The following is a 16,399-nucleotide window of genomic DNA, read 5'->3' on the forward strand; positions in this document are numbered from 1 at the left end:
ATCCGTTCCAAACTTGACTATGGTATTTCTGTATACTCATCAGCCCGCCAATCTGTATTAAAATATCTGGATACCATCCATCATCAAGGACTAAGAATTTCATCAGGTGCATTCAGGACTTCACCAGTTGAGAGTCTGTATGTGTTATGTTCTGAACCTTCTCTGCATTTTCGTCGATATAAGTTATCTCTGGACTATTATTTTAAAATAAAAGCGAATCCTCTTCATCCACTTTACTCTTGTGTTTGCCATCCACAACTTGTTACTCACTTCTCTTCACGCCCGTCTTACATTCCTTCATTTGGAATAAGAATCACCAACATTTTATGTGAACTTAACATTTTAAATTTTGAGGTTTTTACTTACACAGACGCTATCCCACCATGGGTTGACTTTACAGCTTGTGTTTTAAACGTTTTTAATAATTTGAAAAAATCCGAGACAAACCCAACAGTTTTTACCCAAAGATTTTACGAACATCGTCATCAATATATGGATTTTACGCCTATTTACACAGATGGATCGAAACATGATAACCATGTTGGTTGCGGTGTTGCTTACGAAAGTTTTAATATGTCTGAAAAATTTCTTCACGAAACTTCAATTTTCACTGCTGAATGTTATGCTATTTTGCTAGCTCTTAATTTTATTTCAGACCAAACTAAAAATGAATGGATAATTTATACTGACTCTCGTAGCTTTATATCTAGTGTTCCTTACATTGGAAAAAACCCCATAATTCAAAAAAAATACAAAACCACTTTATGCAATTGCAAGTCCGAGGGTTCAACATATATTTTTGTTGGATACCCTCACACGTCGGCATTCTTGGAAATGACCGTGCTGATATCATAGCTAAAACTACTCAAAACCTAAGCAGTAATCTCTTGACATGTTCGGACCTCAAACACATTTGTAAATCTTTAGTTCATCAAGCCTGGAAAAATCATTGGAATGGTAATAATAATAATAAATTACATGAAATTTATCCTAATCTTGATAATTGTAAGACATTAACTGTTGATCGCAAAACCCAGACTTTAAATAATAGACTACGTATCGGGCATACTCGTTTTACGCATATGCATTTACTGGTAGCCGAACCTGCACCCAGCTGTACTCTATGTCAAGTTGATATTTCAATTAAACACATATTAACTAACTGCAGACGATTCAAATATTTGAGGAAGAAACTTTTCGGCAGATTTTATCCCAATCTTTCATCCCTACTTGGTGACCCTATACATCACAATCTAATCAAGTTCATCAAAACAATAGGACTGTATTCACTAATTTAAGTAAAAGTGCAATTCTTTTACCTAGAGACTGGCGCAGTATAGCCACTTCTGGCTCTTGTGCCATTAAACTTCAACTAACCAACCAACCAAACACTCGTTCACTCGATAAAAAGACGCTGTGAAGCTGTCTTAATCCTACTAAGTTCCTACTATCCTACTAAGTATTGATCGTGTAAGTATCACTTTAAAAAAATGCAAATCTAAGATAGATCTTACTATAAGTTGCATAACTTTGTTTTGTAATACAGATATTGTAATACTGTATTTATTATTAAATTCTACATTAAATTACCTTCAATTTGATATATAAACGTTTGTATTTAAGTGAAAATTAATATATTCTACAAGAACACAAAGTTGGAAAACATGAAACTTTCAAAAAATGTCCCCACTTTTGGCCACCACTGTATATATATATATAATTAGACATTTAACATAACTGTTTTAGCAATCACATTTAAAAGTTGTCAGTTAAGTCTCAATTTCAGAGCCACAGTGAAAAATAAGTAGAGAAAAATTATTAATTGCGAAAAATTCCTTTTTCTAACCTTTTTTCTAAATTATAATTAAAATATTTATTTTGTATTTATGTTTAATCGTCATTTTATTCGTAACTTATATTTTTAACTATCTTATTGCAATTCTTATTAAAATCTAATTTGTGACTACTTAAAAAGTTAACAAAAATGTTTGTTTCATTCCAATAAAGCTTCAATTCATTTCAAAACTAAATGGTTGAAAGCATATAATTTGTATTTGGATATAAAATATGCATTTTGTGCATTCATTGGATTCTTGAAGTAGTTCTAAAGAATTAAAGTTTAGCTTTCTCAAAAGCGAATTTAATAATATTTTGTAATCACAAAATCAATTCTTGTATATTAAAGTTAGAAGTAATTTCTAATTGCATTCTAATAAATATCCAAATACATTTTTAATCTGAGCTCATGTTTCCAAAGTGAATTGTCAGTTGAATTTGTCAAAATTATAAAGCAAACATCTCATCATTACTTCGTATTACAGTTTTGTATTTTAGTATTAAAAGCATTTTTTTATTTTTGTGCTTTTTATTTTTCAAAATTTTGCTTATTTCTCTTAATCCTTTTTTTTTCTGAGAGAACTTGTAATAATTTTTTCCTTCTTTTTAACATATCTTTAAGTTCAGCGTTGTTTATTTAAAAAAAATAGGGCTATTACGGTTCATAATTTATCTATTCTTCCTTTCATTTTACACTTAAGCTTCGCTGTTGTATTTTAAATTAAATTCAACTAAAATTCACAGTTGTTATTTTTACACTTTTTCGTTACATTTTGGTAGGCACTTATTAGACATTTTCTTCTTTAAAAATGGATACAGTCAGAATTGCTGTAAACTATTAATACATTCATGATTCATCATATTCATTATTTAAATAAGTAATAATAATATTCTGGGAATAATAAAATATAAAATTAATTGAAATATTTTCTATTTAATATAGCTTTAAATTAATATTTATTTTTTAAAACTTAGTTTTTTTAAAAAATTTAATACAGTATGACTTACACAAAAATATTTTTCATAATTTATTCACTAAAAATATTGAGAGTGATTTCATGAAAGTAAAAGTTTTATTTTGGCGAACATACGCCGGTAAGTAAACTGAACTTCGCCAGTAAGTAAGGTTACTTCAAATATTCTAAATACCCCCTGCTCTCCACTTCTCTGAAGTTTTGTGTAAACGTGGAAGAGGTCAAAGGTTGTTATTCATCTCACAGTTTCCCCCTATAGTGCAATTTATGTTCGTTCGTGTAGGCATGTGCTATATTTTCCCCTTTCTTAATATTTTTCGTATTTACTTATCAAAAATATTTTTTAAACATTTCCAGGATTGTTTCTTTCAAAACTACTTTCAATGTAGTTTTCATTTCCATATAGTTTCATAACTTAAAAGTTTTTAATCTATTTGAAAATCAAGACAAAAACCAACGTACTTCCTTCTCCTATGACTCTCCACACGCAAATGGTGAAAATATACGAAGTGTTGCCAAAGGTAGAGAGTTCTGCCCCCTGCAGCCCATTTCGATCGCCAAGAGATAAATGAAAGACTATTACGATAATTACAGAAAGAAATGTTTTCTCTGGACAAAACTTTAAGGAACTAAATCTAAATAACTTTTGTTATCTTCTAAAATATTTGCAGGTTATCTACAATGTGAAAGAAGAATATGGAATAGAAAGGCGAAGAATCGGCAAAGAGTTTGTCATGGCTGTTCGTTGTGTTGATGTTCATCAAGTGGCATCAGTTATTAAGAACAGGAATGAGTCTGTAAGAATTTTGTTTAACCTAAAAACTTGTTTCTTTATAAAAGAGTTATTTTTAGATTCCACTTTTATGTCAAGTCTCCGAAAACTCTACCGATAGGGAAAGTTCTCATAGTATTCAAAGTCAGACAAATTTATATTATGTGTACCATACAATGTGTACATACAAATGTGTAAACACAAATTTGTTATGTATTAGTATAAATTTATATTATGTGTTTATTATTATGTAAATTGATATACAAATAATAGTATACAAATATATAATTCCTTAGTATGTAAATTTGTACAATAATATTTTTATTGTATTGCATTTGCATACTATTATATAAATATGTATATTTGTACGCATATTAATATAACACTGTATACAAATTTGGCTTCAAGCTGGGTTGGAAAGAGCAAAAAGCAAATGACTTACCGCATAACCTAACAAGCCCTAAAAATACTTTCAAAATTAGGCATGAAAGTGTTCATGAAACTACAATGAAAGATCCTGTCGCCGAATTAATCGTGTTGTTGACGAAACAACCCTTCAACGAAGTGACCCTGCCAAATAAATTACTTGACGAAGTGATATAGTGGACTTTGTCGACAAAATAATCATGTCGACGAAACGACTCTGTCAACGAAATAATCCTATAGTTTGTCTAAAATAAGAACTCCTGTGGCGGTGACTATGGTAACGAGGTATGACTATTTCAAGTAGGGGTCACTGTTTTGGCTCGGATAGGCGAGAGAATCTCTTTCTTCGGTCTATTGTGTTAGTCCTAGAGTGAAGCCCCTTAAATGTTCCACTTTTGTTTCCATAGCACCTGACGGCCTCAGACTGTGTGGCGGGAGGAGTTCTTACCTTAGACAAACTACACACCGACGATTTTGACCATGTCAACGAAATGACTTGTCGATTAAATGACTTGTCGATGATATTGTAGACCCTGTCAATGAAACGATGATTAAATGACCTAGTCGATGAAATGATCCGTCAATGAAGTGATTGTCTATAAAATGAATTGACCTAATGAAACGGCCTTGTTAATTAGTATCAAATGGAAACTGTCCATACATACATGAAATTAAACACAATTCTGTAGATAGCTTCTCCAGATTTTAGTGTATAACTGCTTGAATTTAGTGTTATTTTATTTACTTCTCGTGAAAACAGTGGCGAATGTATTTACCTTCTTCTGACAAACAAAGCCTATGTAAGAAATCTTTATATGCGATAAAAATACAAAGAAACAGGGAAGCAATTTTTAACAGTAAATAAAAAAAAATTATGAAAAACCCCTTAATTTTTTAAAACTTTAAAAAATAATTAAAATTAAAAAATATTTAAAATTAATTGAAATTATAATTAAAAATTGTTTTTTCTTTCTTTATATTTTCTCTAGTTTTAGTAGAAGGAAAAGCACAAATAAAAGACTCAGCAAATGAATTGCTTTATCTGCCCAAAATTATTTTAAGTTTACTTTCCATCAGGTATAATTGTAATAATTATATAATATTCTATTTCCTATATTCTATCCTTTATATTATGTATTAATTGCATATTTATATTAATTATAATTTTATAATTATAGTCAAATTAGTTATAACTATGACAAGGGTGATTAAAATACCGTCATATGCGTGTCACATGACCCAACAAGTAAAAGTGCTATGCCGCTTATACGATGGTCCGTTAAGAGTTAAAAATACTTATTTTAATACAAAGTTAGGGAGAAGTTTTTAGTATTTCCTATTCAAAAACAGAATTTTTTTATCTTATTTTTAAATTTAATATTTTAATTAGAACTTTCCAAAATATAAACATGAAAGTTAAACGTTATAAATTAAAGTAACCCCTTACAGCAAACTGTGCCCTTTCGTCTGCAGGACGAATAGAACTTATCGACGTATTCAAGGAAAAAAAAGATAAAATTTTTGATACATCATAACCTTATAATTACTTTAATTTATTTACAATAGTTCATTTACTTTTATTATAGTTCATTTAATTTTACAGGTTCTGATCATTGACAGCCGATCTTTTATAGAGCACAATGCTTGTCATATTTCAACCGCAGTAAATGTTTGCTGCTCTAAAATCGTTAAAAGAAGATTACAGCAAGATAAGGTAATTGTTTTATCATTCTAAGAAAATATTAGCGTTTGTTTAAGGGAAGAAAAGATTTAAAAGATAGCGTTTGTTTAAAGTAAGAAAATATTAGGGTTAAATTCTCCAGTATAACAAATTTCACTCTTTAGTGATAAGGGGCTTTGTATGCACAATTTTTATTACTGTCAAAAAAACAAAAATAATTGCTAAGCATCATTTGAATACATAAAGTTTTATTTTCTATTAAAATTTGAAGGTTTATCTTAATTTTGTATAATACTTAAGCCAATTGATAAAATTTAACCTAATTTTTTCTTTTTTAAAAGTTACTTTTGTAAATAGCACGACACCCCTATAACATGCGGTTAGTGTGCACAAGTCATAAAATTAATTATTTCATCTACTGTCACGCATAAAAGAGAAGTAAAATCAAAAGTAGAACTTATTTCATAGATACAGTTAAGAGTAAATAATTTTAAGGTTGTTCATTTTAATTAATGTCAAAGCCTAATAAATATTAATTTATCATTAACAATTGAACTACATTCCAACGTAGTAAAAAAATTGTTTCAAAGATACTCTACTACATTAGATTGTTGTTGTTAATGTACGTCACACTAGAGCTGCACAATGGGCTATTGGCGACGGTCTGGGAAACATCCCGGAGGATGATCCGAAGACATGCCATCACAATTTTGATCCTCTGCGGAGGGGATGGCACCCCCCGCTTCGGTAGCCCGACGACCTACGCCTCGAAGTCGAGCAATTTACGGTAGCACAGTTTAACGAGGACCAATACTGCACACCTTCAGTCCCTACGCAGACTGATCCAAGTGGTCACCTACCCGCACACTGACCGTAGCCAGTGATGCTTGACTTCTGTGATCTGCTGGGAACCGTGTCTTACTGCATTAGAAATTTACTTTTAATAGTAGAATTTGGCTTTTATTCCATAAAATACACTCTATAACAAAAAAATCGACGCACCAAGAAGGAGTTGTCTGATTGAAACGAAAATTGGTGGATAGGAAGACAATGTACAGAATAGTAAATGATTAAAATTTCAGAACAATTGAATAATTTATTGCAGAGTTACAGTAACAAGTTCAATAAGGTGTTGACCCGCCTCTAGCCTGGATACAAGCTGCCACACGGCGTGGCATAGACCGATAAAGCTCCCGGATGGTCTCTTGCGGTATTTCCTGCCAAATTCGATCCAATTGTCGAACGAGGTCATCAACATTCCGTGCCAGATGCAATCGCCTTCCCATCATATCCCAGACATGCTCGATGGGAGAGAGATCTGGTGATCTGGCAGGCCAAGGAAGAGTTTGACAAGCTTGCAGACAGTTCATAGCAACACGTGCCGTATGTGGTCTGGCATTGTCCTGCTGAAAAACCAGCCCAGGGCGCTGCAAAAGGAACGGTAGCAAAACAGGTCTTAGGATGTCGTCGACGTACCGCTGTGCAGTAAGTGTACCTCTAATGACGACCAAAGGGGTCCGGCTGTCAAAGGAAATGGCACCCCAGACCGTAATGCCTTGTTGAGGGCCGGTGTGGCGGGCAATAGTGAAAGCAGGATCCCCCCTCTGCCCTGTGCGTCTCCAAACACGTCTTCGATGATCGTCAGGACACAGTTGGAAGCGGAATTCGTCGCTAAAGACTATACGTCATTAGTCGGCATCATTCCAGCCATATCTGTTCAAAACATTCATGCATACGAAATTTCAAAGCAATCGAATGATTGCTTCTTGGTGCGTCAATTTTTTTGTTATAGAGTGTACTTTGACAAATTAGTATGAAATGTCAACTAATAGACAGGTCATATTAATCAAGTAAAAGAACCAGTAATAGAATTGCATCAATGAATAGTTCAAGGATGTATGAGATTTTGAGAGATTAATTACTGAAATTCTTCTTTTGCTATTTTTTAGATAAGTTTTGATACGTACATTCATATCAGAATATTCTTAAAACAATTCATTAAAACTGTAGTAAGTGTCATATTTTTTTATTCATTAATTTTGCGTCATTGTAAGAAACGCGTATAACCAAAATGTTTTGAAACAGCATGGCAATGACTGTAAAATCAGGTATTAATAGACGTTCTTTCAATACTAAGTCAGTTTCTATGTAGTTGAATACAGTCGAACTCGTTTATTTTTATTATAAAATTTATGCCCTATCACATAAATTTGCTATAAAATTGTTTTTTTTAAACCTGATTCTTGTTATAAACTTTTGAAAACTGTAGTTCTAATTCCTGACGCTAGATAAATATTAGCTCCTATTCCTAGATAAATAATAGCTCTATAATTCTCTCAACGCATGTAAATTTTTTCTAGTTATCTGTCAAAGAATTATTGATTCATACATGCAGCCATTGTGATATTGAAGAAAAGTTAGATGTTGTTGTGTATGATCAATCTTCCAAGGATATTGAAAGTATACCTTCAGATAGTTTCATTCTCATTCTGCTGAAGAAATTGCAAGTTGTCTTTCAAAGCGTCAATTTGCTTTCAGGTAATTTATTTCATTATTACAAATTTTATAGTTACATAAAATAGTTCCCAATGAAAGTGGATATTAGGTCAATACTGATTTATATTCACAACTCTTTAAAGAATATAGTTATTTATCCCGATACATCGTACCTAGATAAATATGTACCCTAGCCTAAATATTGAATCACAATGTCTTTGTGTTTTAAGACTTAGAGGTTGGGCAGCTCCAAAGAGCAGGGCACATCGACCAGAGGTCTATTGTACCAAAACCCTAAGTCATGATTAGCAAGAAAGCTTTATAGCTGAAATAAAGTTCAGCAAACACCTGACAGGAATGTCTTGTAGTTCTCAGACCCAAATGCACATCACAATTACAACAACCTCGACAAAGAGGATCAGATACAACTCCCATTATGTATAGGTATCTCCTGAGAGTGCAGTGTCCAGTGAGAAGACCAATGATCTTCCTCAAACTGTTCCTGATTAGCTTAAGAAGCTCTTTTTGACGCACACTAGGACAGTNCTGAAGATGACAACCTCGACAAAGAGGATCAGATACAACGCCCATTATGTATAGGTATCTCCTGAGAGTGCAGTGTCCAGTGAGAAGACCAATGATCTTCCTCAAACTGTTCCTGATTAGCTTAAGAAGCTCTTTTTGACGCACACTAGGACAGTCACAATTCACTTCAGCTTGTCTGTGACCATCCGAGTTGAGTCATTTGTTTAAAGACACTGACTTGTCTTTGTGAAACTGGGGCTCGATCCTCAGCGGTGGCTTGAAGCCCGCCCACCCAGCTTCAAATTGATGGGTGCTAGCTTGTCTGGGAAGCAAATGCAGTATTTACCGCAATGCCACAAAACTGTGGAGTCTTGACCGCCATGACCTCATGGACCCTCTACGTGCTGTTGCTGCCCAGCGTTACTTTTATTAGTCTTAATCTTGCTTACACCCTAACTATTTCTACTACAGGAAAATATTTTCCTCTAAAATGTGCAGCAGCTGGAAGTTATATGCCACTAAATTTTAAAAGTCTCTGGTTTTTTTTTAAATAATTTTTATTGTATTTATAACTTGAAATGTTATATGCTACGCAAAAGTGTTTTTTACTTTTAAACCTATCAGAAAGACCTTCTGCTATTTTAAATATATTATACTGTAAATTACTTTCTATTAATCCTTTTAAGCTATTTGTATAACTAGATAAGGGCTTGATAGGTCATCCTAAAGATTTGATCGACCTTGCTAGAAAGATTTGATGTTTCAATTTTAATTAACTAATAGCAAAAATGGTATAATATCCATATAATATGCTTGGATATAGAAGTTTTCAAAATTAGCCATTAACATCCGTTATTCACTAACTAATAATTTTTTATATTTCCTAATAATTCCTATTTTACAGGTGGGTTCAATGATTTTCAAAAATACTACCCAGAATGCTGTGAAGATAAGACTCGGGCACCACTTACATCACTTTCACAACCATGTTTACCAATCTCTGGACCTACAAGAATTCTGCCATTCCTTTATTTAGGCTCACAGTTAGATGCTTTGAATAGAGACCTTCTCAGGGTAAGCAAAATATTCTACATATTGCAAAAATAAGAAATTTTGCTACCAGCTAATGGCGAGTTGCACACAATTTTTTTAGTCGCCATTTGTTATATTTCATTTTACCCCATACATTAGAATGAGCAACATATACTTTGTAGTCTGTAGAAAATGTTGAGATTTTATACACAATAGGACCTCGATTGTCCGATGTAATTGATATTGGCCATATTGTTGATAATTATAATACTCGGTTTATAAAGTAAGTGTTTATTACCGTTGTTTATTACGAAAAGTGAGAGGAAAAAATTAAATTCCAAGACTTTATTGGTATGTGTCGAGGATTAGCTTCAAAGTAATTTAGGGGAGTTACATTTAAAGCTTTTATTAAGGAAACAGAAAACAATTATAGTTGGAACATCTTTCGGATCCCCGTCTCGTGAGTGAGTGTGTAAAGAGAGTTTGCTTTACTACAGCTTCATATATTTTTTCGAATTTTTGTTTAAGTTTAATGATTATTTAATTACTGTTTCTTTGTCGTTTAAAGATTTTAAATTCTACTTGAACTATTGCCTGTTTACACCCAGGTATAAAGTGGCTTGACCGCCTGGGAATGAACTTGATGTTTTAAACGGTCATTTTAAGCCTAGTTAAGTGTAAAAGTTTGCGATGTGACTTATTCGAATGTTCTTTTTTTATTTTCAGGATCATAACATTACTTATGAATTAAATGTCAGTACATCTTGTCCTCGACCAGAATTCCTACCTGAAGGTCATTTCATGCGTATTCCTGTCAATGACACTTATAATGAAAAATTACTGCCTTTTTTTCCACAAGCTTTTCATTTCTTGGGTAAGAGATTTTATATTTTCATGGCTTTAAATGTGAATCTACAGCACTATATCTTCGTAATTCCGAATTTGTCTGCGAAAGAGATTAATTGTGTAAAATCCAGCTTCAAAGCTAAATCTGCAGGTTATTAGAAATTACACATGAAAAGTTTAAATTTATGTTAAAATTTAAACAAAATTCTAAAAAAAAAAAAAATTACGTTTTTTTTTCTGTGTCTCTCAATTCAGCTTTTCAATTTTTATAAGAAACAAGTTTAGAGATGTTTTTAAAAATAGCCATTTTCTGCCATTATTATTTTTTTTAACAATAAAAGGAAAGTTGATAAATAATGTGCAGATTTTAAAAAAAATCTGCAGCACGAGCTGTCGCGATGGAACCGGGTCTAGAAGTAAATTAGATTTCACTTCTTACTTGACAGGAATATCACCGTGTCATTGCAATGTAATATTAACGATTCACTTAGTCACTCGCAATTAAAATTACAATAAGGAGAATTAGCATATCCACTCTATTTCAGTAACTCCATTTAAATTGTACTCGTAGATTTTAATTAAGTATACCAATAAGAGGAATAGCATGTCCACTATATTTTAATAAAACCAAATAGTACTAGCATAAAATTACAATTAAAAAAAGGCATGTCTCCTATATTAAAATAACTCCAAGTAAATAATATCCATTAATGTTAATTCTAATAAAAAATTTAATAGTGCTAGAAATTTTCATGCAATTTTTCATTTTTAAAAAAAAAAATCCTATGTCTTAGTAACAAACGATAAATGTTGTCTAACTGTAAATTGGATAATATTAGAAATACAATGACGATAGCAGCTCTTCCTTTCTAGGTTATAAATTCAAGTAAGTGGAGTGCATTGAGATTGCGTATAACTCATCAACTTATTATTGAGAGAGCATCTAAAATGAATGTAAAGTTATGCCAAGGTAGATGCGTCGAGGACCGAACAACGAACTTGTATGATATTTAGTGGTTGAAGGTGACTCCTGTGCCGATGTGTATTGCCGGACGTTTTCTGATTATTGTAAACACTGTCAAGTACAAACAGCTTTAAAAAAATTTTACAAGTTTTTTTAAGGGCATACATCATAACTGGCTTTCCAAGACCCAGGACAAGCAACAGTCATAATCTCTCATTAATCCATTGCTACTGTTAGTAAAATGATAAGATTAGAGGTAATTAAAATGTTACGACTTACGATGTCTGTGCCGACCTTTACCGAATCACCTTACATACGTAATAAAATGGTACAATCGTCTTCTGACATTAAAATTCCTTATTTTGTGCTGTTCTGTTTCAGACGCATCTTTTTTTAGCTAAACTTTACATTCAATTTAAATACTTTCATGTGTTCATCAGTTATGCCCTTCACTCCAATTACTTTTCTGAATGCCACTAGCATTTTTGTCAACCTTTTGTGCACCTGAAGTTTAGAAATTTAGTTTTTATTTCAGATAAGGTTCGCGAAGGAAGTGGGTGTGTTTTAGTTCACTGTTTGGCTGGTATATCAAGATCTCCCACTGTAGCTATTGCATATGTGATGCGTTATCTACATTTATCCTCTGATGATGGTTATAGGTATAGTAGATAAATACTTCTTATTTTTATGTTTAGTATATTGCTTATTGATTTGTATTATGCAATATAATATTTAGGCTAAATAATTTTCATTTTGTGTTGTTGTATTGATAGACTTATTAATACATTTATAATGAACTCAAAAACAAAAAAAAAACAAAACTGCATAATATTTTGCAGTTCTATAATCGGATGTTTCCAAAGTGTTTTTATAAAAAAATAAAGAAATGATCATATTTATAGCATTTTTGACTTCAACTGTTAGTATTTGCATATTGTGTTTCAATACATATATATCCTTAAAAAATTGATATTATTAAAGGCCGTAGAAAAAGATTATTTAAAATTTACATCACACTTTTAAATTTCAAGATGCAAAAATTGTTTTTACATTTAATTGTAATTCCGAACTTGATACTTTAAAAAAAAAGGGATTTTTGTTAACAAAAACAACATTGTAAATTTGAAAGCTGATTCTCTTTATAATTAATTCTTAAATATTGTATAAAAAATTCTTGTTTAATTGATTTAATATCCAACTTGTACTCCCTTCCCTCTCTCTCCTTCCTCCCCTATTTTTGTTTTTGATTCCCATCTCACCCGTTCTTCATCTCTGTGTTGATTGAAATTTTCGTCCACTCATTCTTTACCGTTCATTGCTCTCGCATTGTCATTTTTAACTACCTGATGAAGGAAAGCTCGTCCTTTTCAAAACGTTAAATTGTTTCTTTTTCTGTAATATGGTGTCTTGAGAAGTGTTAATAAATATTCAAAGCCATTAAAACAACAAATCATTGCGACTGTGAAATAGCAAAAGGAGTTTCATCAGTGTTTCAATGAGCATTAATTTTCTTTTATTAGTGGTAGTAAATTAACGTTAATGCTAGTAAAATTTTCTTATCACTTAATTGTTCAGAGATTTCGTTGAATACTGTTCTTTTATACAAGTCATGCCTAATCATGTTCTTAGCATATATTTTATTTATCCTTGTCAGAATTAAATTCGAAGAAGTATGCGCATTAGGATAGGCAAATTAACATTTAAACAAAGAAAAAAAACTGTTTTGAAATCTGTTGTATCGCTAAGCAATACAACTGGTTTAATTCCTTTACGAAACTTGGAAGTATTTCTAAACATTATCATTTAACTCCTTAGTTTAATCTAATAATGAAATAAGTTTTGATTCGCTTTCCTTAGTAACGACTCATAAGATTTTGATGTTGTTGTTTCTGCTTAAGTATTTATTCATGAAAATATTTTTCATGACACCAAACCGGACTCCCCCCCCCTCCCTTCTGAAATTAAGGGGCCACGCTTCACCCCAGAAATAGTGGCAAGATATCGAGTTTGTGATAATTTAATGTATCTTTTTAAATTTTTTCATATTCACGCTTATGTACTTTTAGACTTTGGGTCTAATACACATTTCTTGAGGTATTTGACTGTTTCCATACTTTTCAGACACCCTGCATATTTTTGGCCAAAATATATAACATTCCTATCAGACTAATTTTTAATTATTTTTTGAACTGATGGTTCAAATTACTGATGACTCGCAGGAAAAACAACATTGAAGATGAAGGTTGTTTAAGTTTATGCATATCTTAATAGCTTTCAACAATTTATTCAGTGTAATATGGGAGAAAAAAATTGAACGTCCTATCAACATTATTCTGATTTTGTTTAAAAATTTTAACTGTTTTATTTGTACGTAGCAATAAACATAACTATGTACTCATGTTGTTGAAATGTGAGTAGTATGTATGCATGATTATCAGAATAATCTGCCAATTTTAAAACATTGGATAGCAATACAATGTATGATACACTTTTTGAGGATTGAACTATGCTTCTACATTTTGTGACGTAGAAAAGAATTTTCCCCGCACTTTCTAAACTTCTAAAGGGAGATTTTTTTGTCTCTTTCGATTTGATTCTTTCTTTCTAATTTGAAGGGAAGTATCTGTATTTCTCATAATACTAGTTCAATTGCAAAGAGATCTTTCAGGAGAGGTATTTCAAAGATTTTATGTAATGTTATTTAAATTTGCAACCAAAACAGGAGAATAAATCGAAAAGCATAGACGTTTATTTTATTTTTTAAGCGTTTTTTTTTCTACCTAATGTTATCACAGATTTAAATTTGCATAAAAAATAAAACGAGTATTATGTACCTATTTATTTATTTTTAATTCATTTTGAGCGTTTTGCTTAAAGAAAATATAATGCGATAAGCATTTTTGTGAAACTAAAAACCACAAAAAGTTAAATAAAATTAAGTAATACTAGAATTAACCCTGGGGAAAAAGAGCACTCTCTAATCTCACTCTGATTGTAATGAAATGTAAGCAGACCTGACTCATACGAAAATGCAGAAAAGGTCTTTAGATGTGAAAATGTATAGCCCTAAGTCTGCGGCAAATATTTTCGTTAAAAATAAAACATTTGAGAAACTCCATGTTGTTAATATATTTTCCATTGGTAGTAAACAAAAGCAGAATCTCAGTGTTAGCGAAACTTTTAATTATAACCTAAAATTTCAGAAAAGATTTTTAAAATAAATAGTCTGTTACTTTAGCAGGAAGAGTGAAAAAACTGATTATATTCTAGGAAGAATTAAGTAATCCGTTTCTACCACCTTATCTTGATTGTAACATTTGTATATCTACTAGTTAAATTTCCTACAAGTAAAAATTGTGTTACAATTGCAATAAGCCATAGTATCTTTATTAAAATACAAGAAATTTATATGTTTTTCTTTTCTTTTTAGGTATGTAAAATCTAAACGTCCAACAATTTCACCAAACTTTAACTTCCTTGGGCAGCTATTAGAATATGAAAAACAACTCCGTAAAGAAAGCACATTTGATGGGAAGCCAACAGCTCCACCTGTATGCAGCAAAAAACGTGTTTGCAGAACAGACATGCGAACTTCTAAACTTTCTTTGGACATTGATCTGAAAAGAAATGAAACAAACGTTTTTACCTTGCCTCGCAGTGGAGATCAGTCTCCAACTACAGCACTTGCCAAACTTAGTTTCGATATCCAGAACTCTCCGTCAGTCCATGAAAGGGAACCTACAGACTTTAAGCAATTCAGAAGCAAAAGTTGTTATGGGGATTGGCTTCGTGATCGTGACGAAAGAAAGACAAAAGATTGTAATGCAATAACAAAAGTATTGTCTCCAGTTAAAGAAATTAAATGTGATGCCCTTATATCTGAAATCTCGACTGGACAATCAGAAAGAAATTTAGCCATGAACAAACAGCGAAGGCAATCTATGTTTTGTGCTAGGGAAGAGAAGCATTCGTTTTCTAATGTTGGTAAGACTGCATGTTCTGAGAGATTTTCCATCCACACTTTAACCCACCAATCAACATTCGCCTACAACGATCAACAAAAAGTGAAATCTAGGTTAAGTGACACTTTTGAAAGTAAAGTTTTTTTCTTTGGTAAAGATGAAACGAAAAAAGAGAATCTTTTGAGAGAATCGGGGCACAGACGAATTTTGCGTGTCTCACCAGAGAGGTTACAAAATCCAAAAAAAGAACACCCAGAATCACAATCTAAGCTCTCGCCATTTTCATTCAACTCAGAGCAATGTAACCGTTCAGATTCTGTAGGAACGTCAGGTTTTGGGAGTGAAAGTTCAGACTATACTGATAATGTGTGCGAAACGAGTAAAAAACCGGTAGGTCATGATATTGACTTTGATGAACTTGAAGATGATGTTCTCATGCGGAGTGGAAAACTAAATACATCCTTAAAATATGGTGCTAATAGTAGAACTTTTTTTTCTTTGTCATTTCAACCTGAAACTGCATCTGAATATTATCAGAATTTAGAAAGTCCTTTAAGTCCGTCAGAAAGTCATTTGTTGGAAGATTTAGAGACTGAAAAAGATACAGTCAAAACAGGTAAAGCAGCATTTTATTTCACTAAACTAACATCACTAAAATGTTTATTACTTATTCATTGCATGTCACTGGAATCATTAACTGGACAAACATGCACAGCATTTCTTAAGCTGACCTGTGTCCTCAAGAAATTAAAAACTGATAGAAAATTTCTATACGAATATTTGAAAACTAATTGCTTTATCTTTCCAAATTAATATAATTAGAACAGAGATTCCTCGCAGGGATTCTCTCACAGAAATTATATTTTAAAAAAGATACAGAGGTGT

General features: G+C 31.9%; 1 protein-coding gene across 2 annotated transcripts in view; it reads left to right on the top strand.

The window, feature by feature from the left end:
• The window catches only part of LOC107456875 (uncharacterized), a 73,053-nt gene that overhangs the window by 49,192 nt on the left and 7,462 nt on the right, over window positions 1-16,399 (top strand). For both annotated transcript variants that reach the window (XM_043052342.2, XM_016074844.4), the window contains 7 exons: window positions 3,482-3,607; window positions 5,612-5,722; window positions 8,050-8,227; window positions 9,615-9,784; window positions 10,469-10,616; window positions 12,088-12,211; window positions 14,983-16,130. In XM_043052342.2, the coding sequence (XP_042908276.1) occupies window positions 3,545-3,607; window positions 5,612-5,722; window positions 8,050-8,227; window positions 9,615-9,784; window positions 10,469-10,616; window positions 12,088-12,211; window positions 14,983-16,130 (1,942 nt within the window). In that variant the 5' untranslated portion in view covers window positions 3,482-3,544. The remainder of the gene's footprint in view (window positions 1-3,481; window positions 3,608-5,611; window positions 5,723-8,049; window positions 8,228-9,614; window positions 9,785-10,468; window positions 10,617-12,087; window positions 12,212-14,982; window positions 16,131-16,399) is intronic.

The sequence above is a fragment of the Parasteatoda tepidariorum genome, chromosome X2 (assembly GCF_043381705.1).
Source record: "Parasteatoda tepidariorum isolate YZ-2023 chromosome X2, CAS_Ptep_4.0, whole genome shotgun sequence".
NCBI classification, from domain to species: domain Eukaryota; kingdom Metazoa; phylum Arthropoda; class Arachnida; order Araneae; family Theridiidae; genus Parasteatoda; species Parasteatoda tepidariorum.